Source organism: Brassica napus, chromosome C5 (assembly GCF_020379485.1).
Source record: "Brassica napus cultivar Da-Ae chromosome C5, Da-Ae, whole genome shotgun sequence".
NCBI classification, from domain to species: domain Eukaryota; kingdom Viridiplantae; phylum Streptophyta; class Magnoliopsida; order Brassicales; family Brassicaceae; genus Brassica; species Brassica napus.
Window position 1 is genome coordinate 1,625,977 of NC_063448.1, and position 23,196 is coordinate 1,649,172.

Consider the following 23,196-nt stretch of genomic DNA (forward strand, 5'->3'; position numbering starts at 1 on the left):
ATTAGACATGAATATGGCGTAATATTAACTGATTTGTTGTTAATGAAATTAAAAGAAATATTATATATATATATATATATAAATTTTAAATTACAGCCCTAAAACTAATCATCTCTAACTTAAATATTTAACCTAGAATCTAGACAATGTTGTTTTACCATATCACAATTAAGAAAAAACAATAAGATAATATCCATAAAAGTTGAAATTGAAAAAAAAAAGGTTCAAAAGAAGCTCCCATGCAACAAAACAACAATTAGCATTCCAGAAGAGCAACAAAATGTTATAACACGAAATCTAAGTATGCCTTGTTGCCGAAGAAATCTAAGTGAAACAAAAACAAAAACAAAAACCAAAGTACCAAAAGACCAAAAGAGATTGTCTAATGCCACAGGTAAACTATCTGAAATGTGGCTGTATAAAACGAAAAACTGCAACTGAAAAATTAAAACAAAGAGAAGAATCTTCAGTTCTGCTCAGCAACCATCACAGCATCGCCGGCTTTCTCCTTAGGAGCCACCACCACCATCTCAGTCGAATTAGGGTGTAGGTTCAGACCTAAAGGATTCAAAGATGGCTCCTCCACTTCAGGATCAGAAGGGTGGCTAAGGCTTTCCCCTGAACCACTTGAATCACCATCTTCATCCTCTTCTTCGACTTCTTCCATCAGAACATCACCTTCAGCTTCAGCCATCTCTACGTTCTGCTCTGGAACCCTCTCCTGCAACGGAACAGCGTTACTTATCATCTGCCCCGTCCTAAGCTTCTCTCTATACTCCTCCATCTCAGCTCGATACCTCTCTTTATCCTCCATCGCCTTCCCTTGGTAAACCGACTTCTCTTGATCATTGAGCTTGTTCCAAAGCTCACCGATCGTCCTGCTGATCTCCCTGTCCTTACCAGGGTTAAGCGGCTTCAGCCTAGCGTGCTGCTCCGCGAAAAAGAAGTTGTAGCCGCTTCTGTTGGGCTTAGGATGAGCAGGGTCACGTCTCTTGATCTCTGACTTCTTTCTTCTCCTGCGGCGTTTAGTCACTCCTCCAGCAATCCCCTGAGTATTGGCATTGTTGAGGGAAACAACATGACTCTGTTGTGGAGCCAGCTCGTAGAGAACTCCTCTGAGCTCCTCTGATCCCATCTTTACAGTTACAAGATAAGCGTCTTCGCATTTCCCATCGATCACTCCATTCACAATTGGACCATTTGAAGAACCTGAAACAATAACCACAGTTTTGTTATTTCTAGAGAGTTAAATTTTGTATCTATACACTTCAATAAAAGGAATCTTTGGTTATAATCTCTCTTATTATTATTGTTTGATTAAAGAGAGAAAAAGAGTTTAGACCTCCAGGGAGATCACTAGAGTTGATCCTTGGTTGTGGTGTATAGGTTAAAGCTAGAGGCTCTTGTGGAGGTCTTATCACAAGTCCTGGTCCAGCAGCAGATGGGTTCTGAAGAATGTCTACAGAAAGAAAATAATGTTAACACAAACATAAAAACGTAAAACTAAAGAAGATTTGATTTTTAGTAGTAACCTGGAGGAGGAGTCTGGACATTAGATCTAAAGAAGTAGAGTTGCTCATAGTTCTTAAGAAGGGAGAAGTAGTATTTGCGCAGGACAAATGATGCGTTTGTTGCTGTTGGAGGAAAGACAAATGTGGCAGTTACTTCTTTCCATCTCCTTTCATTAACTATCTACAATTCAAAACATGGTAAAATGATGTCAATCAATGAGAAATAAATTAAAATAGGTCAAATTGATATAGCCTAGGGTTTTAAGTATAATTTGAAATAACATACCTTACTGATTCCACCACGAGATGTTACCTCCTTGAAAAGCTTGTGCAAGTCCAAATCTTTCCCTCCTATGATAGGAACCCTACGATTAAAAGAAGCAACGCACGTTACATGCAAGATTAAACACATTTGATTAGACTAACTTAAAGACAGAATCTCATGCATTAGTAAACATGAAACTTTTTCAGTTCAATTCTCAAAACACAAGGCATATGAGTTTATCATCACTCACAAAGGGAAGCAAAAAAAAAACTCACATGAATTTAGTTCCCAAGCGAGAATGAAGCCTTTCTAACGTTGCCATGAAGAGCTTGGCATCTGCGACCACAGCTTCATACGTTGCTTCAGGGGTAACGTGAATATTGTTCATTGGAACTGATCCTTGCTTAAGACAAGAGCTTGATGCCATTCCTTACACACCTAGAAAATTCGAAAAGAAAAGATGTGAGCACTTTTAAGATCATTAACCCTCCTTACCAACCACTCAACCCTCTTACAGCATTTACTTTCATACTTATTAATGAAAAAAAAGTCAGAGACTATCAAAGTGTTTTTAACCGTTGTCCATAAAACAGAAACTCAAAGAGACACATCAGTTCAGTTTGAAGATATTATCCACAGAGATGCAAATGAAGGAACAACAAGTAAAGAAGCAGATTGCAAAGTCCAAGAAAAAAAATGCTTTAAAGGAAAAGCTGCAAAGCCCCTCTCCATGAATTCTCATCCTCTCTATGTTTCTTACATGCAAAACAAAAACTGAATAGACAGGTTGACATTAAATGTAAAGCGACTTGTGCTAGAAAAAAGCAACTACACTTTTAAGGATTCAATAACTGCGACACATCTAGCCACCCAATCTCTTTTTTTTGTCTGTCCAAAAGAATATTATTTTCGTATTTTACCAGAGATTTTCAAGAACACAAAAACCAAGAAAATCCATGAACAAGCATATCAACAAATACTTAACAGGCATCTATGAAAAACTAACAACTTTCTCCAAAGGAGTCATTCCTTCTCATGTTTATATGACCAAACAACGAATGAATCTTTTTTAACATGTTTACCAAAAAAATAAAAACGAATGAATCTTCCTTAGATGTTGTTATAGAGAAGACTAAATAAAAGATTAAATAATAGTATAGAAAAGACTTGAAATGATTTTTTTTTTAAAAGATCTCACCGTTTAACCTTGAATATTCATAAAAAAAATCAAAGCTTTATAATGGTGAAAGAAGTTAATAGAGAATATAATGAAGGGACGCGTACGTTGGTGTATATGTATGATTGTGAGGAACCCAGAGATGAAGAAATGAGAATAACTGATGGGGAGGCTATATAATAGGTCAAAATTTATATATTTACCATAGGGTGAGAGAGACTTGGGCAATGTGAAATGATAATGCACTATATATGGGGAAAAAAGATTGAGAAGAATTATATAAATTTTACAGGAAGGAAAATTACTTTTCTATTTTTATTTAAATTTTAGATCTTGAAGATTGACCACAAAAACAGATTTCAAATATTAAATTTGGTATTTGTGGTAAATATAGTATGACTGACTTTTATTCAAACTAAAAGTAATCTATTTTTACAAAAAACGATAATAATTTGTATTATTTGTTAAATTTTGTTCTGAACAGTTATTTTTGAGTGGTGTGAAATCATTAAACTATAAATTTATTAACTGATTTGAACGTTAAAAATCAAATAAGAAAATGTACACAAAATTACAAATGGATATAAATTCTTTCTAAATTAATAATGACCAAAATAATGATGAATTTATTTTCTCCACTACATTCATAAAAATATTTATAGTACAATCAACATTAGAAGACAAGAAAGTACAGTATATATGTGTTTTCCAATCATAGATAATATTTAGTAATTATATGAATTAGTTACGTGTTTTTAGTTCAGTGATTAAAAAGTTGATATTGTATTGTGTTCATGGTCTTATCATAGTTTGTATTATTTTCTGTAAAAGGTTTAATAAAATATATATGATTCCACAAATACTTATTTTAGATATTAAAAATTTGACTTGGCACATTTCATTATTTTGTGTACTATTTGATCAAATTCAACCATATATAGCTAAGAATGGTAACACAGTCAAATTACTTGGGCATATCTAATCTAATCAAATCAAATTAAGATAGGAACTTAATAATTCAAAAAGGTGATAATAACAAGAAAGTCTCCTCAGATGCATTTTAAATATATTTGTATTCAAAGTTTGAGGGATGAAATAGAAAATGATAAATGGAAAATAAAAATGAGATATAATCTTAACTAATGGGATTGATATGCACAGCTTTGTAAGGAAAAGTGAGAAAAAATCTTAGGATTTTTAGTATAAAATATTTATAATATATACATTTTTTCAATATAGATCTTACTAGTAAAATATCATGTAATTTTTTTTGAGTATAAAGTGTTAAATGCTAGAAAAAAGTAAAATCGTTTTGCACTATTAGTTCTGTGTAAAGATATTCACTTCTAAATATTCAAAAGATTTGTCTTACATGAAAAAAGTTGAAAAGATGGTAATAGCATAAAGCAACAAAAACTATGATTTAGATGGTATTACAGTATAACCATAAAAGTGATATACAAACACATAATCATCAGAACTATACACACACAACATATCTCAAAAATGCTTCAAGAAGAGTGAAGGTCCATGGACGATCTTCTCAAACCTCGATTCTTTGACGTAACCCTAACCTAAAAGACACGCAAAACAACAAAAGTATCAGTAAAAAGATATTACACATGAATAATTAGAACATATAGTTTTGGAAACTTCTTTTGACGACTCACCTTTGATGATAAAGGAGGCAAAGATGCTCGCCTTGTAAGCTCTTTTCTTTCCTCTTGAACAGCTTTTAATCTTTCTCTCAACAGCTCCACTTCATTCTCAATCTTTAACCTCTCATAATCAACCGCAGACATCGACTTCCTCCTTGAACCCGAAGAGCTTAGCGACTGTTTGCGTGGTCGACACAGTGGAGGAAGCTTTCTAGCTATCCCCGAGACAATGATACCATTGCTAGCAGAAGATTCTTCTAAAGTCTTCTTTTTCTCCACGTTCTCTTTTTCTTCCTTCACCATGTAAACGTCACGCACACGTGAATACGCAACTTCTGAATCCGACGTATACAAATATCTGTTCTTATCTTCCCTATAATGCATGTCAAGAACCGTTCCATCATGTTCTTGAACAAGCAAAGCTCTTCGCTCTTGAGGTGGTTCTTGTTTTTGGTTCTCTTTTGGTAAAGAACATTCAGATTCCTCTGCCTCAACGAGTAGATCTCTATAAGCTTCGACTTCTTTCTCCAAGAAATGTTTTTCCCTCTCACGACGTATCAAAATGTCTTTGAGTATGACCATCTCTTCAGCATCAAACGTAGATTTCTCTTCGACCATTCTCTGGAACTGCATGGCTTCCATTTCTATGGCTGCCTTCTCGTCTTGCAGCCTGTGTATCATCGCCATGGCTTCATCGGCTGCTGATGCTGCTGCGCTTCTCTCTTTATCTAGCTCAACACAAACCGCTGCTCGAGCAGCTCGCTCTTTTTTCAATGCTTCCTCTAACTCATTAATAGATTTTTCCTCTACATTTCTTACAAAACATAGACTTGCTGACGAATTAAGTGATACAGTTTTTTCAAGTTCCGGCCAATGAGACGGGCTAATCCTCTCTTCTTTCTTTACATCATCTGTAACATACCAAACCCATTAAGACACATTCAAGAAGAGCATAATCTCTACAAGAAATGGACAACATTAATCAGTTTTTTTTTTTTTTTGGATACTAGGAGGTTCGGGCCGAAGCCTATAACCCCATGCCCGAAGCCACATCATGTAATATTAGTTTCGACCCAGAGTTCATATCGATCAGCTTTAAGATAAGAAAGAAAACCTTTGCAGTCATCATCGTTGGAACACCTTTCCTCTTTAGCTCTGATAAAGGCATGATCATAAGGCTGCATCAAAGGATGTTTTACGGTTTCATCGAAGGCTTCTAGTGAAGAAACGGATCCAAGACTTCCGTAATCCACACGGCATCTCCTAGGGTTCTTAAGACCTTTTCTTGGTCTTCGGGTAACAAAACGCTTACCTTTCACTCCCTGTTCATCTCTTGATGCATCTTCCTCTGTTTCATCCTTAACCCTAGCATTACTTACATCACCACTGTTCTTTCTCACCAGCTTCATTTCAACAAACCGTTTCGAATCATCATCATCACTAGTAATGGAACCAAAAGGGATCTTGCTTTTGATCAATCTATCTACGGATGAGATTTTCTCTGATGCACAAGCCACCAGATTCCCTTCAATGCACATGTTTGGATCACCGAAACGTCCGTTGTGGAATCTTGGAAGAGAGAAACCTAGAAGCCCTATAGATCTCAAGACAACGTGTATAAAAAGAGATGTGCAGAGAAGCAAATAAGCTATGGTGAGATTCAGAAATGCGCCTATGAGATCAGTTAAACTCCAATCTTGCGTATCCAAACACGGCATTTTTTTGTAAATAGATGAGTCTCTATTAGCTTCAAAGAGTCTATGTATCTGTTAATCAAAATCTATGTTACGTTCAGACAATCATGTCTCCGAAAAATCTGTAGAGAACAGAAACATTGATTATCTTCTCGAGCTTTGATAATCTAAAATGAAATCATCAATTTAAAGCAAAAGGATGCGAACCACAAGTTAATAACTATTTTTAAAGATCGTTCTTAATCGATCATTGAAATAAAAAATGGATTCAACGTAAAACTGAGGTATATAGTAGCATATGCCGTAATGCGAACGTTAGAGCAACATTATCAACAACACTTGTTAGAAAAGTTCTTAGAGTTTTTAATTAGTATTTCTAGTCTAAGCACTTTTCTAAGATACTTAAGTTGAAAAACAACATTATCAATGGAACTTTTTGAAGGTTCTTAGGTATAAAATATTATTTTCTTATTAATAATTAGTAATTAAGATATATAATCCTGAGCATATACCCATTTATAATCACCATTAAAAAGAAAAACATTTTTATTCATTTCATATAAAATTATAAACATTTTTTTACATTCCATACATAAAAAAAAAATCATATGTGATTTGGAAGATGTCCAAATTTAGCCCATATATTTTCAATCAAATCGTATTTTAATTGTTCATGGGCTTGTCTATTATGAACGCTCGTTCGACGATCCATTGCACTGCCAAGATTTGAAGGCCTAGTAACGGTAAATGTATCTTCGTCTTCGCTTTCTTGAAATTCTCTAACGTTATCTTGAGTGTTTGTTGATCGTTCATCCTCGACAATCATAATATTATGGAGAATGATGCATGCTCTCATAAAATTAGCTATTTTGTCTTCATCCCATAACTTATATGGATTTTTCACAACGGCAAATCTAGCTTGCAGAACTCCGAAGGCACGCTCAACATCTTTTCGAACAGCTTCTTGGGTTTTAGCAAATAACGAATGTTTCTCACTTTGAGGAAGTCGGATAGATTGAATAAAAGTCGCTCATTTCGGATAAATACCATCAGTGAGATAATATGCCAAATGGTATGGATTACCATTAACATAAAAGTCGCCCATTTTGGATAGATTGAATAAAAATCGCCCATAACAGAGATAGAATATTAACAGAGATAGAAGACAAACCTTGTATCGTTTCGATTCGAAGCACGACGGCGAGATCCTTGTGGATTGGGTGAGACTAGACGACGGCGGCCGAAATCTACCATCGAGAGAGAGAGAGAATAGTGAAACGATGCACACCGAGATCAAACACCACGCATGCAAAAAGGAATCAAACCAAAAAAATATTAGATCGACAAATCACACCGATTATCGCAATAAATAAGTTAAGAGAAGAAGGACGAACCTGGTGGAGATTCGATGCGGCGGTAGAGCTTTGGATTGAACGGTAGATCGGTGTGGTAAGCGGCGCTGCTTCACTGCTCGAGAAATCGCCTTCTCCGGAGAGAGAGAGAGAGAGAGAGAGAGAGAGAGAGAGAGAGAGAGAGAGAGAGAGAGAGAGAGAGAGAGAATGGATGGAGACCGAACGACCACTTCCCTCTACCGCTTCCTACCTCCTATCACCACTTGCCACGTGACACAAGCACTTCTGCCAAAAACTTCTTACCTAAAAAACGATTCTTTTATTTTTCTGCAATTTTGATTTAAATTTGGGCCGAATTGGGTTAAGCAACGAGGTTTAGAAGCCCCGATAATGTTGCTGTTAGTGTGTTTTAATATGCAAAGTATTGAGTTGACTCTGTCATTACGTGTATAATAGGCGAAAGTTCCCAAACTACCCCTCCTAATGAGCCATCCGGTTTGATGAGCCGGTCGGTTTAAGTAAAAAAAGGAAATACGGTTTAGAGAGCCGAACCGGATCTAAACCCTAAACCTCTGTGAAACCTGAACCGGCGAGCTTCCTTCCTCACTTTGCATCTCTTCGAGTAATCGATTCGATCGAGTGAGGGCGAGTTTCATGGCTCTCGTTCGATTGATCTCTTCTCGGAAGCTTTCGCCACCGTTTTTCTCTAGGAATGTTGATCGATTGGAGCTGACACGCATTGGATCGATTCGAGTAGCTGCGTTCTTCTCGACTCAGAAGCTCGTTGGCGATGATGAACCAGTTCTCGTGAGTTTTCGCTTCCTAGTATTCAAATTTGGGCGGCCTTTGATTAGTTGAATTAGTGATAAAGTGATGAACTTTTATGATTCTCAGATGATTAACGATCTTAACTGTTTGGTTGAACCGAAACAGGTTAGAGATTTCATACACAGAGCATTGTATGATGCAAAAGACGGATACTTCTCTCAACGATCGCAATCTGTTGGTGTTCTGGAGAGAAGCATTAAGTTCAACCAGCTTGAAGGTAAAGCTAAAGCATTCAAGTCTCACTTGCCTAAATGTTTGATAGTACCGTTGGATTAATTTACCATTTCTTGGAAGTATAGCTATATTAGTTGTAATCCTAGAGGAGGATGCGGTGTTGACTAGTTTTCTCTTTTTGTGTATATAGGGAGAAAGGCGTACATGAAACTATTGGAGAAAGTTTACAAGCAGAGTGACATTTCTTGGTTTACTCCTGTGGAGCTCTTCAAGGTTGATTTGTCTTTGATATCTACTTGGAATAGCTTTCACTTGTCCTAAGTATCCCCTTTTTTTTGTGATTTCGATCCTCTCTTGCAGCCTTGGTATGCTCATGGGATTGCAGAAGCTATACTACGAACCACCAATCTCTCAGTTCCATTAAAGGTTTGACTTCTGTGATCTTCTACGTCTAACTGCTTTATTGAATTTCAGGACAATAGTACCAAACATGAAATGTCCTCTGGGGTTTCTGTAGTTGTATTGAATCCTGAGCTATCTTTGGCTACCAGCCTATATGAGAGAACTAGTTAGTGATAGCCTTAGCCTTTAACTTGTTTCAGTTGTTCATGCGTTGAAACCTTGGAATAGAGAAACTATGGTTTACCTAAAAAACTGTTTAGAGTAGTTCACAACTGAACGGTGAATAGAAAGTAAAGCCATTGATTTTCTGTTTAAAGATCGTATTTTTGTTGAATATTTTCATCCCGGTTTGTGAGTCTACTGTTTGCACTGATTCTTCTGTTAATCGGTAACACTTGAAACATGTCCTTAGATTTATGAAATTGGTGGTGGATCGGGAACCTGTGCGAAGGGTATATTGGACTACATAATGTTGAATGCTCCTGAGAGAATCTACAATAACATGAGCTATACGTACGTATGCCCCCTGTTTTCCTCTAGCTAAGCATGAACTATACACAATCATCTTTTGGCTTGAACTTCAGCATAGTAATCTTTTTAACTGCATGCTTATTTTAAATTATTATTTTTTCAGATCTATAGAAATCAGTCCTTCACTGGCTAAGATTCAAAAGGAAACTGTTGCGCAAGTTGGAAGCCATCTATCAAAGTTCCGAGTTGAGTGCCGTGATGCATCTGACCTATCTGGATGGAGTGAGTTTCTTTCTTTTCAGTGTGATGCAGATTCTGTATCATTTTTTTCTTTTTTTTTTCTATGGCTAATCTGGAATTAGTTTATGGTTGAAAATGTTAAACTTAGTGAGTTGTTCACCAAATTTCGTAATGTAACATTCTTAGAAGCTTGATTTACTCAGAGATATCGTTAGTCAAATGAGGTTATGCTGAAAGCTTGCTTGATACTACTTATTAGTCAAGATGTTTCTAAATTAGCCCACCTTAGTAACGATCTGTGCTTATAGAGTAAATTTTCAAACAGGGAATGTGGAGCAACAACCATGTTGGGTGATAATGCTCGAGGTACGCAATTAAGTAGTTGTTGTTCTCTTTGATAGGTTGTATGGAAGAGGAATCCACTCTAATTTTTGTATAAACCGGTGTCATTGCAGGTGCTAGATAATCTCCCACATGACCTTGTCTATTCCCAAAGCCAACTTTCCCCATGGATGGAAGTCTTGGTTGAAAATAAACCTGAGAGGTGCGTGCATACAATACTGGTTTTGGTTCAAATGAAGTTGTACATTTATGCCTCTATTGATCCTGATCCCTTATAAATTGCAGCGAATCACTCTCTGAACTATACAAGCCTTTAGAGGATCCACTGATCAAGCGCTGCATTGACATTGTTGAACACGAAGCTCCTCCGGTTTCAAAACCAAAAGAAATCTGGTCTAAACTGTTTACCAAACCTAGACGTTGTTGGCTTCCAACAGGTTGTTTGGTAAGCGAAAAAAATGGTGTCCATTTATAAAAACAGGTCCTGCTTTGCTCTGTTCTAATTATGTGAAATTACAGAAACTGCTGGAGGTTTTACATGAAAAGCTACCAAAGATGTCCCTAATCGCTTCTGACTTTAGCTTCTTGCCGGACGTGAAAGTTCCTGGTGAAAGAGCCCCATTGGTTTCAACAAAGGTATGCTCTTTTTCTTTTCCTTCTAACTATGCAGTGACACCTTTCTCAGAATGTGTAGACTTCACTTAACTGTATATGGCCAAAGTTAAGTCTACACGTCATTATTTTAATCAAGAACTTGGTTTCAGTATAAGTCAGCGTCCTTCTCCATTGCTTATATCAAACTCGGTTCAAGAATACATGATAATGGTTTTCAGTCTTGAAGTATAATTAACAACGTTTTGTGTTTGCAGAAAGACGGAAGTAGCTCAGATTACAGTAGTTATCTAGACGCAAAGGTATTCTCCATTGCAAATTGACTAGTTGTCTAAAATTTCTAACCTCACTTGAACGTTACAATCATATGTAACTCGGGATGATCGATATTGCAGGGTGATGCTGATATATTTTTCCCCACTGACTTTTGGCTTTTGGAACGAATGGATCATTATTGTTCTGGGTGGAGGAAGACGGAGAAAGACGGGACACCATCGAAAAAAGGAAGGAAAAGACGAACTCTCACTGTAAAACAATGATTCTCCTTGAAAACATTTCAACAACAAGAGAGGATATTTTTGAATAACTTGTCTTTGATTTTTTGGCATGTAGCTGGATACATCAGCGTTCATGGATGAGTTTGGTTTACCTTCAAAGACGAGAACAAAGGACGGATACAACCCGTTACTTGATGACTTCAAGAACACTAAGTTCTATCTTAGTGTCCCAACACACAACACTAAGTAAAGCAAAAAGGTACCATCAGCTCAATAGAACGTCTGATTTTTGCAGAAGATTAAATGCCTTTTGGTAAAGGAGTCAGAGATTACAAATGAAAGATTTTTTTAACATTTGTCTCTCTCTCTTTTTGTAATAATTTTATATCAAGTTCAATCAAGATTCCCTCTGTGCAATGAAAAAAGCACACGAACATGACAATTGGAGCTCATTTGAGAAACTCTGAGAACCATAGAGATTTTTATTTCTGAGATAGCCAAGACGTTTTAAGATGTCAAATGAAATAAACATACTATATTTGTGGAATCTCATCACTTCTTTTAGATATTGTTACAAATTCTGAAAAAAAAAAGATTCGAATCTATGCTTCATAAAGAAAAAAAATGTATATGATAGAGAGACAGAGGGAGATGTTGAGCTATCTGAACTGTATGATCAATGTCGAGAAACCCCTCTCTTCTTTGTCTGAACATTTCAAAGGCTTCCTTACCGTTCTAATCCAGCCACCGTGGAGTTTGTCTGAGAAGTTGAATCTGAATCTCCCACACTCTCTAGCCGACTTTCAAGAATCTCTACAACATTATCCGGCGGGCACTTGTCACTGGCCTTCTTCGGATTCATCTGACAGAAACACTCAGGCCATGAGTTCGTGTAAAACGACTCAGGAGATACGCGTTTGTGAGGCCCTCCAAAGTTCGTTTTCAGCATTACTCGCCTCACTGCTTCTTCGAACCCAGCGGTTTTTCCTTTCTCTCTAGCTATGAAGACTGGAGCTAAAGCCTTTCTGTCAGGTCTGATTGTGGTGCGGAAACCGTAGTAGAGGCGATGACCTAAGAGGTTGTTGGCGAAGTTGCTCGGTCCATCATATGTTGGCATAAAAATGTCGGACAGGAGACAGACCATGTAATCCACAGCTGATCCTATTAATCCTTGCGAGTTTGCTGAAAGCTCCTCAGAGGGGTCGACCGAGCTATGGTTGTCAAGCCGTGGGAATAATGTTCGGAACGGTGACATGAACCTTTCCCCGCCAAAAAGTTCACCAGCTGCTAAGTATATCCTTGTGGAGTTGTCGAATCTCATCGCTCGTAATATAAGACCTACCTGCACCCACAAGGATCCAACCAAACTGTCATGTTGCATTTATAAAGCCTGCAATTATGATTTCTCTATTGCTGTCTAGCTTATCAGTTATCTACTTGTGTATTTGCTCAACCTGAAAATGATGCGGATAAAAAAAGTAAGAAGGAACTTACCTCCTCAGGGGTCAGTGGGCACTTCCCAATAGCCCTTCTTTCATTGTAGATAAGCCTTTTCTCTGCAAAATTTTCTTTACGGTACTTCCTAAGAATCTTCTGTTCCTCGGGGTTAAATATGTCAAAGCACCTGGAGAAAATAGACAATGAACCATATGTTGATGTATGTAAGATGATGATACAAAGGCAACCATATATGATATATAAATTACTTTAATAGAAATGAAACTACAGCTGATGGCTGAAGAAGGATTTTTTTTTTCTTTGGCAAAAAGAACATACCCTGCAAATGCCAACATATCCATTTCGAAACGAAGATGGATGGACATGAAGTGGCCCTGTGACCGGAGTTTGTCAACAATCGATTCACTCAATTTCATGATGTGTGGCTTGAATCTCAAAGCATGGTAGTTCACTCTGCACCTTAACCGTTGATACTCAGGATTGTCAATTTCCTCCGCCAACCGATGTGAAAAAGGTGTAAGATAGATAGCACTATGTTCTTTCATTGCCTTTAGAGCAGTTGTCAGGTACCAATCAATAGGAGCATCTCGAGGAGGACGAATCTGTTTCAAAGAGAAAAATGAGCACACATGTATATATATTCTTTACTTTCAGAAGCTTATATGGAAACAAGTCACATTCCTTTATGTTTGTACCTGAAACGCTTTTATCTTCTTGGTTTTCCCATTTTTGTGAACATCTGGGATCTTTCCCACAATCTTAACATCATACTTCAGTGTCTCAATAAAATGTTCTACGTCATATATTCCCTGGAATCCACTGCGGATAAGAAAATCATATATTAGAGAAGGCAGAAACATACTCAAATAATTTATGCAATGGCATTTGCACTTCCTGTCCTTCACATTAGGTGATTAAACCCTCTTAGAACTTATCTGTCTGATGATATTTATAAAAGCTACAAATTGCAACACGTTCACACTAGTAGCCACTATTAATCAAGTCATTATTTTACAGAAAGTCCCTTAATTTCTAATAGCAATGTCTAAAGGAAGCAAGGTACCTGGCATCATGCCAAAACGAGTTTGCATCTAGTTCGGGCAACACAAGTGTAGCATTCATGATCCGGGCAGCAAGTACTGCATTACATATCTGCAACATCCATCCACATGTCAATATTAGCCATTAAGGAGGTTGAAGCTAAGCTCAAATCCACTATAGTTACAGATTAAACACCAACCGCACTACGTTGCTGATTCAAACCACCATTACACCGAACACGAAGATAACCATTCGTCTCCTTCGTAGGAGCTGCAAAAGTAATCTTATCATCAATACAAGCTTGGAACGCCCCAAGACTTCTGAGATTAGCATCAAGTTATAAAATCGTTACAGCTCAAAAACATGAGATGAACTGAACATACGAGGCCAGTCAGATCGTGGAGCAGAAGATGGCCTCCAGCCACCGGAATCAGCACTCTCCCAGAGCTCCTCCACGTTTATCTGCTCAAATACCATATACAAATCCATCAATCAATCAACAAAAGACTGACTAAATCTCGATTCAGATCTCATCTAACCTGATCTACAGCCTCACTACTCAGAATCCATACTAACTGACCTTAGAAGGACGGCTCGGCTCGGGATTACCACCGATGTTAAACGAGAAAAGCAGCGAGAGAGTACAGATCAGTAGAACTATGACTCCGATGGACAGCTTCGCCACCATCCCCTTCGTTCCAACTCCTCCTCCCGCCTTCCCATGGAGACGGTGATGCCCTAACCTGCAACATCACTCAAAAATCAGCTCCGATCCAACCAATTTTGCTCTGTTTATACGAAAATCGCATCACACAGACGAGAAATTTCTCGATAAATCAAAAAAATTCACAGAAAAAGTGAAAGAGAAGGAGCTTGGTTCCATCTACCTTCGCATCGCGTTTGAAATCAGGAAGAGAACAAGATCTTCTCCGCTGATTTGAGAATTTGCACCACTTTTTTTTCTGTTAAATCTCTCCGTTGGAGTCTCTTCCTTTCTCACTAGAGCGAGATGTAGATTTTTCGTTATATCGAAGTGAATTAATTTACAGTCCCCGCATCAAACCGAAATCGGTTCTCTAGATTAAACCGGCCGGTTGATTGTTGTAGAACCAGGCTAATTAAAAATCAATACACATTTGTTTTAAACTCTTAAAAATTCTTGCAGTACTGTACTTTCTTACTTTATGGAAAATTACAATCAGGATTTATATATATATATATTTCCAATAGTAAAAAAGTTCAGTTTTTATATAAAAGTTTTATTCCTTCTCTTTTTATTTTCCAAATTCCAACCATCATACAGTAACTCACATTGAATTAAAAAAAAACGAAGAAATAGAATAATTGCAATGACCATCATTGTTTTGTAATTTTTATTTTCTAGAATCCTATTAAATCCCAATAAAATCTACAAGGTTGAACCGGTGAGTAGATACTAAAATTGAATCAAGTAGCGGCTTTTGACAGCTGCTTCAGAATGTCGGTTATCTCATTAACCGGTGCATCACCCTTGAGAAAACCAATAAAAGGACTCTCTGACGGAACGATGTCGTCTCGAAGGTCTGTTGACCGGAGCAGAGCATCAGAGCCCAACGTCACGAGCCCCTTGACGATCACCGTCTTGTGTGTGCCAGAGATAAGTTCCTCGTAGTCCGTATCGCCGTGTTCTCCGACCACCACGTACATGTTCGCCACGTTCAGCCTCCACCGCACAAACAAGTATCTGCACCGCAAATAGACAGACAAGAATAACTCATGTAACGTGGTTTTGTAGCGTTGTCGGAAATTTTTTATTTTTTTTGGTGGTCGGAATATTAAAGTACCTAAGAGCTTGTGATCGAGAAGCAAGAAGAGGAACGATCTGCAATCTTGTCGAGTTCCGACAGTACATAGGATGACAACGGAGGCCTCTTAGACGTAACTTCTGACGCAAGTCATCAATTCTCATCACCTGAAAGAAGCCCTGATTAGATTAAAGACCTTTAAGACGTAACTTATGACGCAAGTCATCACCTGAGGAAACCTAATTAGATATTAACGACCTCTAAGACGTAACTTCTGACACAAGTCATCACCTGAAGAAACCTAATTAGATATTAAAGACCTCTAAGACGTAACTTATAACGCAAGTCATAAATTCTCATCACACGGCAGCAACGAGGAACAAAAAATTTACCTTTGAGCGATCTTTGATCAAATACGCAACGCAATGCTCATTGCTCGATGGCTTATCCTCCTCGAGAAGACTCGGGGAGCCCTTGTTCCTAGCTTCTCCACCAACAGCTGTTGTGTTCATGAGCTTCCACACAGTGTTCTTAAGCCCTTCATTGCCCCAACGGTAATCTATATGCGAGGCGTAGTCAGGATCCGGAAGAAGCTTCCCTTCTTCAGCTCCTGGGTAGTACACTTCGCTCCCGCTGCTGCATATCAACGTGTCGAACTCGCTCACTTGAATCTTAGCAGACTTGAAGAAGCTAGTCAACTCATCAAGCGGCATCGAAGTGGATAACGCGAAACCAGAGTTCTTAGCCATCTTAGGATCCGATCTCACGGCTTTGACGATGTTCTGAATCATCGTCACCATAGATTTTACATCGACCGCTCCCTCCTCGTTATAGCAATCAAATGCTATAACTATAAGCCGTTCACGTCGCCGTAAAACAGGAAACCTGCTCCCCACGTTATCTCCTTGCTTCTTCCCTTGCACTTCCGGTTTACTCTTTATCTCAGGTTGCTTCATCCGGCTCATGATTTGTTTAACCGGATCATTACTACTCGGTTCAAGAGACGCGTTCCAGGACGGTTTGTCTCCGTCCACAGAGAGTCTAAGAGACATGTCTTGAACGTCTTTGAGAGAGTCGTTGAGCGAGAACTCGTCTTCTTGAGCCGCCATTTCGTCTGCGTCCGTCTGCCACTGCGGATGTCTCATACGACATGAGGCTACACGAGTAAGGTAAGTCCGGCAATGCTCCGGCCATGAGAACAAGTGAATGTTCTTCCAACCGTTGATCCTGCACTCGTTCCATAGGTTCTTCTCTGATACCAACTTCAGTAACGCGTTAGCTATTGCTTCTTGATCATGTGGATCCACTAGCAAACCGTTATGCAATGCCTGAAAAATCCAAAACCATGAGAAAGAAAAGAAAAATATTACCAATCTGAAAAATGACCAATGTTTAAAAAATCGTTAGGTGGTGGTTAGACGTTTTATAGAGGATTATCATTTAGTTGGTACCTATGCCGATTTTTTGAACGCTTAAACCGATTATTTAAAGAATCTTTATATAAAATTGTTTCGTTTAGACCCGGCCGATTTTAGAACACCGGAGATGACTAAGTTTCAGGACAGGTCTTTTACCTGAAGTATATCGACCGGTCCACCATTCTTGGTGGCCACCATGGGAAGCCCGTGAGCCGCAGCCTGTATTTTTTTTTCAGATTTGGTTAAAGAAAAGATGATAAATATTGGATAGTTATATTTAATAAGAGACTTTACCTCAATGAGTGTAAGGCCAAAAGGTTCAACCAAAGCAGGATTAATGAAAACACCCTTTGTATTTGCAGCGAGTCGGTATATGTCAGGAACATCAGACTGTTTATGATGTTTAGGATACGCAACGGACCCGTAAAGGTCGTACTTGTCAATGAGTTTCAAGGCAGTTGTAAGAACACTTGCGTTTCCAGATGGTAGCTCATCTATATCATCTCTATTCCCCATAATCAAAGTCTGCCAAAACAGAGAAAAAAAAAAACAACCTTCAGAAAACTGAGCATCTTGTTTTCTTGGCGTTAGTTAATATCACTAGTTACGAGATTAGCTAGCTCCCGTAGATGTCGACATTCTCCAAAGGCTTTCAAAAGAGTGGTTATGTTCTTCTTGGGGTCTGGTCTAGATAGTGCCAAGATCATGGGTTTGTGAGGATTTGTGAAAAATCTCATAACCTGCCAACGAAGATATCAAACACAATCTACAAAGAAAAACTCCAAAGAAGATAGTGAAGCTGCTTAGGGAAAACTCACATCAGACCATATAGTTGGAACCGCTTTAGGAGAAGATCCCTCGGCTCCTCCTGCTAAGGAAGCTAACTCTCCATCGCCCTCAAGTGTCTCTTCTTGAACCACAACGTTTGTGAAATCCATTCCTGGTGGAATAACCTGTGCAACAGACTCACTCACTAGCTCAAAATCTTACTTCATAATCATAAGCAATCATAATGTTCAAAAAATCGTTATATGGTTACTAGGTGCTTTTTAAAGGACTAGTCAAATTATCCAGGACATAGACGTTAACAATATTGATATACATTTATATTAAACATTTTAATTACTTGTATCTAATTAAAAATATTTTTATGAATCATTAAAAATTGATATACAAAAAAATTAGACAAATTTATGAATTTGCATTAACATTATTACTTGATATTGAAACAAATTTAGACAAATTTAAATCGATTCAGATCAATTTAGCTGATTTGGAACAGTTTAAACCGATTTAAAAAAATTCATTTTGGCTATAACTGATTTAGAGCATAGGTGCCGCCTATAACAATTTTTAAAGCATTGATGATAAGCTGGTTAGTTCTTGGTGTACTTACCGCCATTCTTGGCATGTACCGTCCGTGACAGTTAACACCGCGTCTAGCACGAGCTCTCAACACTTTCTCAAGCTTAACATCGAACCCATCATAAAGGCCCCACTGCTCATCAATCTCCTGCCTCGTACTCGTTATAACAAGCTCCGCAGCATCCAGAGAAAGCTCCTCAGCTTCGATCCTCCTCTTGATCTTATACGTCGAGTTTATATCCTCCTTTGACTGCCTCCCTTGTTTCAAAAGCTGTTCAAGCTTGTTTCTCCCTAGAGAATGACCCGTCAAGACCATAGGAACGTTCAACGCACCTGAAAGCAGAGCTGCACTGTCCCCTGCATCAGCGTAGTGACCGTGAATCACGTACGGCCATACAGGCTTCCCGTTACCAATCTGTTCTCCCAAAACTTTCGACATGTTTAGGATATGAGCTAAGGCTCCATCAACGAACTCTTGGATGTAAGGCCAGAGAATCTCTTTTGGTAAGTACTTGTCGCGCGGACCAAACGGTATTCTGATGATGTAAGCTCCACTGCTTTCTCCCGTTTCGTCGCCGTCGCAGTCTTCGGCGGAAGCTGTTGTTAGCATCTCTGTTGGCTCTGCGTAGCTCCAGTCAACTTCTGATGAGCATATCTGGCGTGTAAAGAGATCTACTCGGTACACACCAGGCATTCTCGCTAAGGCACGAGCTAGCTCCACTACATATTTCACCTGACATTTTTAAACAAAGTTAAAACAGGGGGCTCAAGATTTGAGCTTATGGATAACTTGGAATACAAGGTAACCTGTCCACCAGTGTCAGAATCGCTACCAAGCTCCATGTTTTCACCACGAACCAACCCGTGCAAACTGATACAATCAACACACATTACTAGACCTGAGATTTTAAACCGAACCAAACCAGCCGAAATGAACCAAAATTTAGTGAGAAGTTCAGTTTGATTCGGCAGGTTTATATTGGTTTTCACTTCCGTAATCGGTTAGTTCGGTTTTTCAAAAAGAAAATTGTTAGCCAAATTTCATGCCGAACTAATGAAAATTTCGAATCCGAAGTTAACCAAATCTTTAACCAAAATTTTAATCGAAACCGAAAATTTCGGTTAGTGTACAAAATTTCTGAACTGAACCAAACAAAATTTTACAAACCAAACTACCCAAATACCAAACCAAACTTTTTCCGGTTCAATTCGGCAATACTTTGGTCGCCTCGAACTACCCGAACCCACAGGTCTACACATTACATTCAATCAATGGGAAGCAAGCAAGAAGGATACAAAAGGTAACTTACCTGATAAGGACAACGTAAAGACGATTCTCCTTTTTATCATCAGACCAAATATCGACACTGGACGAGTTGCGTTGCAGCTGTCTCCTAGGTGTCTCAGGTTGAACAATCTCTCCGAGACCGTCTCCTTTCTCTCCTTCTGATAAATCCTCAAACAAATCCTCCGTCGCATCTCTTCTTCCTTGTTCTCTCTCCAATCTCCTGTTCGCCACTCGTTGAGAATCCTCCCACTCTAACTGTGTAACAATATCTCATTCATAATAACATAAACAACACAATGACACACATATAACAATGATGTAACATAACGTACCTGCTTCTTCTTGCGAGTGAGATGCCATATCCTCCAGCACATGTTCTCTAAGCGAGAGTTTCGCTCACGGGAGTTGCGAGTGGCTACGACTTTGAGCCAAGTCCGGTGAAGATCTGTCTCATCGACTCCGGTGACGACTTCCTCCACGAAGTATTTGGTCGGGTTGAAAAACTCTCCTTCTCCGTCTCTCAGAGCCGTCACGGAGGTTTGAGGTTTCTGCTGTGTTTCTTCGATCCCCTGAGCTTGACTGTCAAGTATCGCCTCCAAGTAGCCATTGATCCACTCGTTCCCCGCCATTCTGAGGCTTTCTTTCTCTTTCTTGGAGTGTAAGAAACTGATTAATTAGGTTGAAGTGTGGGAAGAAACAATCGAGAGATAGAGATAAAAAAAAAAAAAGTGATGTGAGGATCTTTTTACATAAATGGCGGATTGAACGTGAAGAGATCAGTAATTAGCAAAGATGTTAAGCGGTGGAGCCATCAAGACGGTGACACGTTTACAGACATTAATGTAATCACGTGGCAAATGCAACGGTAAGAGCGAAGAAACAGGAGAGTTTGGTTATGTTCTCTTTGTCCGATTCCTTCTGCGGTTCTCCCTCAACCATTTATCTCTACTTCACTTCAGCTAATAATGAGTGTAGTATAAAAAAATTACAAAAATTGAATTTTTAATTGGTAAGGTATGTAGTTTTGTATTTATGGGTATGTGATTTATATTTTATTTTAACAAAACTAGATGGAATTTCTCATCTCATTGGGCTAAGAAGTGAATAAAGAGAAATTGTACATGACCAAACGTATTAAAAATACAACCACATAGGGTTTGAATTTGGACTTTGGAGCACACATAACATCAAGAAACAAATCTATAAGAGAATGCAGATAAAAAAAAAAGATATTTATATCTAAAGAGCATATGGAAGGTCTACTAATCTTATACGAGAGAAAGAAGAACACACCTTCCTACACGTAAGGTACGTGGTGCTATGCTAAAATTAACAAGAGTCATGTAAAGCCTCAAGCAAGTCCTAACAAAGCTTTTAATCGTTCTTCGTGCACTGCTCTCCGGATTGTGGCAGAAGAAGAGCCAATCTTCCTTTGTACCTCGCAATCTTCCTCGACCGTTCTTCTCTTAATCTGAAACCAAACAGACCCGTTTTGGGCTCGGTGAACATAGTTTAGACAGGATAACTAGGAGAGATAAACTTACCGTGCGCGGACTTTCTTAGCTCGCTCGATGTGTCCTTTCAAAAGATCCTTCTCTGTTAAGTCCTTCACAGATTCCTCGTCCTGAGATCGTCATAGGAAAAAGTTGAATGAAACATCACTTTGTTTCTGTTCAAGAGCTGGGAGTAATGTGTTCCGTTCTGCTCAGAGAGTATATGGTTCTTGACGAGAAAACGCACATACCTCTTTATCATCATCATCAGTTGGTTTTTCAGCTGCTTCCATCACATCCAGAGGTAATGGCTTTGGTAACGGTTTCATTGTATCGCTCCTTTGCGACTGTTTAACAGAGAAACTGCAAGTTAGATTAGGCCCTATGGTTGGTTTATGCTGGCAAATCAAAACTGCATTATAAAACGGGAAAGTCGCAATTAATGATCGATCATTTAACTAAGGTTGGCTTGTAACAAAACCAAAAGGGGATTAAAAGATACAACAAACTATATCAAACAAGAATCCTTTATCTAATTCCTAATCTGGATGCAATTAGAGGAGTAGTCCAAAGTAATTAAATCACCAGCAAAGCAAAGATCCCAGGAGTACAAATATCTAAGCTTTTTTGCATTATACTTTTAACAGTAAGAACACAAAGTGATGGCGAACCTGCATTCCTTCATGTGCGCCATTTCTCAACCACGATCGACTAAGTGAATAGAGAGAAGCTTCATCAGTGATTCTAACCTGGAAAAGTATTGATAAGAGTATCACAAACCAATATCTTTTGAAAAGACTCTTTGTCCACATTGTCAATCCAAAGAAAAATGAAAAAAAAAAAAAGGAGGCTTACCTTTCTCCCTCTAACAAGGACAAGCGCATCCCGCCTTCTAATGACACGGAGAAAGGTAGAGCTCAGTTTATAGAACATGTTTTACTCTATGCACTCAGTGAAACAGAATGAAAAGATAATAATATAAATATCAAATTAGAGAAACTTAATGTTACACCTGGCATTTTTATTCCTGCCAGTGTCTAGAATTGAAGTTGGGGGAGGAGCAACCTACATATCAAAATGTGACATGGCAAGAATCAAAGTGATTAGCACAAGACTGCATATTAAGAGCAAAACAGCTTAACACTAACTGAGATATAAACAGAGAGTTTTAAGTATTCCTCATTCCAGAGAAAAAAAAATAAAAATTTATGAGAACAAATTAGAATCAAAATTATCACCACATAGCAGGACAAGGAACCTAAAATAGAAAGATCCAAGAGAATCAGATCGATGAAGCATATATATACAGAGAAGCACAACAGATAAAAAAAAAAAAAAAGCGCCAATCTTTCACATCTTTGATACAAAAAGGTATAAACTTTAAGTAGAGAATGCTAATTGAAGCAAAAGTAAATAAACTAAAACGCATTTAGTTCGAATAAGAAAGCACACATGAAGCAAATCAAGAAGATTCAGATCATCTCGAGCTTTGTCGCTAATAAATCATATCCACTAATCAATTGAAACAAAAAGGAGCAAAAAAAAATCAACAAATCAAATACCAAATTTTGAATAAAAAAACCTCACCCGCGGTTGGAGAAAGTGAGGAACTCCTCTCATGGGACGAGAAACCTGATGCTGAACCTGAGGATTCCTCGCCCTCATGAACTGCATCATGCTTTCCGCCAGCCGGTGGTTGTAAGGCAAACCCGGGTAACCGCTCTGATTACCCGCCGCCGTCACGGAACCGACTAACGGCGCGCTCATCCGAACGGGTCGGACCGAAAACCCTCCTCGACCCGGATGAGGAGCAAACGGGTAAAGAACCGTCGACGAATTAGGGCGGTTGTTATGAGTTTGTTGTAACGGATTAGCAGCTATGGCTCTGTAAGGCAGAGACGGCGGCGGAGGAGCGTTAGGTGGCTGAGACGGCGTTGGTCTGAGATTGTTTGCGGGTGGAGCCGGAGTTTCGGATGCGGTGACGACGAGAGAGGGAGTCGCCGTTGCGGATGCGGAGGAGTTGGGATCTGGAGTCGACATTTTCCGACGGCGGAAGAAAGCAAACAGTCCAACAAGAAAGTTTCAAAATTTGTTTAATATTACCCGAACCTTCTTGTTGATCGAGA

The 23,196-nt window shown here is 38.6% G+C and overlaps 6 protein-coding genes across 7 annotated transcripts; 1 reads left to right on the forward strand and 5 right to left on the reverse strand.

Moving 5' to 3' along the window:
- Window positions 1–149: 149 nt before the first annotated feature.
- Window positions 150–2,983, reverse strand: LOC106400218 (high mobility group B protein 15). The gene is made up of 5 exons (XM_013840602.3): window positions 2,052–2,983; window positions 1,798–1,876; window positions 1,533–1,692; window positions 1,343–1,459; window positions 150–1,209 (listed from the first exon to the last, which is right to left on the reverse strand). The coding sequence occupies exons 1-5, from the start codon at window positions 2,201–2,203 to the stop codon at window positions 467–469; spliced, it is 1,251 nt and encodes a 416-aa protein (XP_013696056.1). The 5' UTR covers window positions 2,204–2,983; the 3' UTR covers window positions 150–466.
- A 95-nt stretch (window positions 2,984–3,078) lies between these two features.
- On the reverse strand, window positions 3,079–6,834 carry BNAC05G02900D. The gene is made up of 2 exons (XM_048757763.1): window positions 5,726–6,834; window positions 3,079–5,522 (listed from the first exon to the last, which is right to left on the reverse strand). Exons 1-2 carry the CDS (start codon window positions 6,327–6,329, stop codon window positions 4,570–4,572), a joined length of 1,557 nt encoding a protein of 518 aa, XP_048613720.1. The 5' UTR covers window positions 6,330–6,834; the 3' UTR covers window positions 3,079–4,569.
- Window positions 6,835–8,244: 1,410 nt separating this feature from the next.
- On the forward strand, window positions 8,245–11,770 carry BNAC05G02910D. The gene is made up of 13 exons (XM_013841932.3): window positions 8,245–8,464; window positions 8,591–8,702; window positions 8,850–8,932; window positions 9,020–9,085; window positions 9,474–9,574; window positions 9,696–9,814; window positions 10,098–10,138; window positions 10,228–10,316; window positions 10,400–10,559; window positions 10,634–10,750; window positions 10,984–11,028; window positions 11,122–11,253; window positions 11,339–11,770. Exons 1-13 carry the CDS (start codon window positions 8,312–8,314, stop codon window positions 11,471–11,473), a joined length of 1,353 nt encoding a protein of 450 aa, XP_013697386.1. The 5' UTR covers window positions 8,245–8,311; the 3' UTR covers window positions 11,474–11,770.
- On the reverse strand, window positions 11,744–14,763 carry LOC106401418 (O-fucosyltransferase 1-like). 2 transcript variants are annotated; one of them, XM_013841931.3, is made up of 9 exons: window positions 14,610–14,763; window positions 14,303–14,465; window positions 14,106–14,184; window positions 13,922–13,992; window positions 13,745–13,833; window positions 13,377–13,500; window positions 13,000–13,283; window positions 12,718–12,847; window positions 11,744–12,565 (listed from the first exon to the last, which is right to left on the reverse strand). In XM_013841931.3, exons 1-9 carry the CDS (start codon window positions 14,615–14,617, stop codon window positions 11,951–11,953), a joined length of 1,563 nt encoding a protein of 520 aa, XP_013697385.1. In that variant the 5' UTR covers window positions 14,618–14,763; the 3' UTR covers window positions 11,744–11,950. The 2 variants fall into 2 exon arrangements, with proteins under 2 accessions (XP_013697385.1, XP_048613719.1); XM_048757762.1 differs by lacking the exon at window positions 14,610–14,763 and having other exon boundaries at window positions 14,075–14,184.
- A 257-nt stretch (window positions 14,764–15,020) lies between these two features.
- On the reverse strand, window positions 15,021–20,507 carry LOC106397279 (probable sucrose-phosphate synthase 3). Its single transcript, XM_013837862.3, has 11 exons — window positions 19,910–20,507; window positions 19,600–19,832; window positions 19,097–19,160; window positions 18,321–19,022; window positions 17,743–17,877; window positions 17,533–17,664; window positions 17,219–17,449; window positions 17,081–17,143; window positions 15,899–16,834; window positions 15,546–15,673; window positions 15,021–15,445 (listed from the first exon to the last, which is right to left on the reverse strand). The coding sequence occupies exons 1-11, from the start codon at window positions 20,204–20,206 to the stop codon at window positions 15,169–15,171; spliced, it is 3,198 nt and encodes a 1,065-aa protein (XP_013693316.1). The 5' UTR covers window positions 20,207–20,507; the 3' UTR covers window positions 15,021–15,168.
- Window positions 20,508–20,678: 171 nt separating this feature from the next.
- On the reverse strand, window positions 20,679–23,150 carry BNAC05G02940D. Its single transcript, XM_013841302.3, has 7 exons — window positions 22,658–23,150; window positions 22,083–22,135; window positions 21,926–21,962; window positions 21,742–21,819; window positions 21,322–21,417; window positions 21,122–21,201; window positions 20,679–21,048 (listed from the first exon to the last, which is right to left on the reverse strand). Exons 1-7 carry the CDS (start codon window positions 23,108–23,110, stop codon window positions 20,952–20,954), a joined length of 894 nt encoding a protein of 297 aa, XP_013696756.1. The 5' UTR covers window positions 23,111–23,150; the 3' UTR covers window positions 20,679–20,951.
- Window positions 23,151–23,196: the final 46 nt, after the last annotated feature.

What these genes read in the sequence shown, in the direction of transcription:
- BNAC05G02910D (XM_013841932.3), top strand. Translation starts at nt 8,312, where the DNA reads ATGGCTCTCGTTCGATTGATCTCTTCTCGGAAGCTTTCGCCACCGTTT. An exon ending in GCGATGATGAACCAGTTCTC is followed by an intron (nt 8,465 to 8,590) that starts GTGAGTTTTCGC and finishes GAACCGAAACAG; the next exon opens with GTTAGAGATTTCATACACAG. An exon ending in GTAGTTATCTAGACGCAAAG is followed by an intron (nt 11,029 to 11,121) that starts GTATTCTCCATT and finishes TCGATATTGCAG; the next exon opens with GGTGATGCTGATATATTTTT.
- BNAC05G02940D (XM_013841302.3), bottom strand. Translation starts at nt 23,110, where the DNA reads ATGTCGACTCCAGATCCCAACTCCTCCGCATCCGCAACGGCGACTCCC. An exon ending in GGCAGGAATAAAAATGCCAG is followed by an intron (nt 21,963 to 22,082) that starts GTGTAACATTAA and finishes CCGTGTCATTAG; the next exon opens with AAGGCGGGATGCGCTTGTCC. An exon ending in GCTAAGAAAGTCCGCGCACG is followed by an intron (nt 21,049 to 21,121) that starts GTAAGTTTATCT and finishes GTTTGGTTTCAG; the next exon opens with ATTAAGAGAAGAACGGTCGA.
- LOC106400218 (XM_013840602.3), bottom strand. Translation starts at nt 2,203, where the DNA reads ATGGCATCAAGCTCTTGTCTTAAGCAAGGATCAGTTCCAATGAACAAT. An exon ending in TGTCCAGACTCCTCCTCCAG is followed by an intron (nt 1,460 to 1,532) that starts GTTACTACTAAA and finishes TTCTTTCTGTAG; the next exon opens with ACATTCTTCAGAACCCATCT. An exon ending in CTCTAGTGATCTCCCTGGAG is followed by an intron (nt 1,210 to 1,342) that starts GTCTAAACTCTT and finishes TTATTGTTTCAG; the next exon opens with GTTCTTCAAATGGTCCAATT.
- LOC106397279 (XM_013837862.3), bottom strand. Translation starts at nt 20,206, where the DNA reads ATGGCGGGGAACGAGTGGATCAATGGCTACTTGGAGGCGATACTTGAC. An exon ending in ATTCTGACACTGGTGGACAG is followed by an intron (nt 19,023 to 19,096) that starts GTTACCTTGTAT and finishes TAAAAATGTCAG; the next exon opens with GTGAAATATGTAGTGGAGCT. An exon ending in GGTACATGCCAAGAATGGCG is followed by an intron (nt 17,878 to 18,320) that starts GTAAGTACACCA and finishes TCTGTTGCACAG; the next exon opens with GTTATTCCACCAGGAATGGA.
- BNAC05G02900D (XM_048757763.1), bottom strand. Translation starts at nt 6,329, where the DNA reads ATGCCGTGTTTGGATACGCAAGATTGGAGTTTAACTGATCTCATAGGC. An exon ending in CAACGATGATGACTGCAAAG is followed by an intron (nt 5,523 to 5,725) that starts GTTTTCTTTCTT and finishes GGTATGTTACAG; the next exon opens with ATGATGTAAAGAAAGAAGAG.
- LOC106401418 (XM_013841931.3), bottom strand. An exon ending in AGCCGAGCCGTCCTTCTAAG is followed by an intron (nt 14,185 to 14,302) that starts GTCAGTTAGTAT and finishes GTATTTGAGCAG; the next exon opens with ATAAACGTGGAGGAGCTCTG. An exon ending in TCGTTTTGGCATGATGCCAG is followed by an intron (nt 13,501 to 13,744) that starts GTACCTTGCTTC and finishes TCTTATCCGCAG; the next exon opens with TGGATTCCAGGGAATATATG.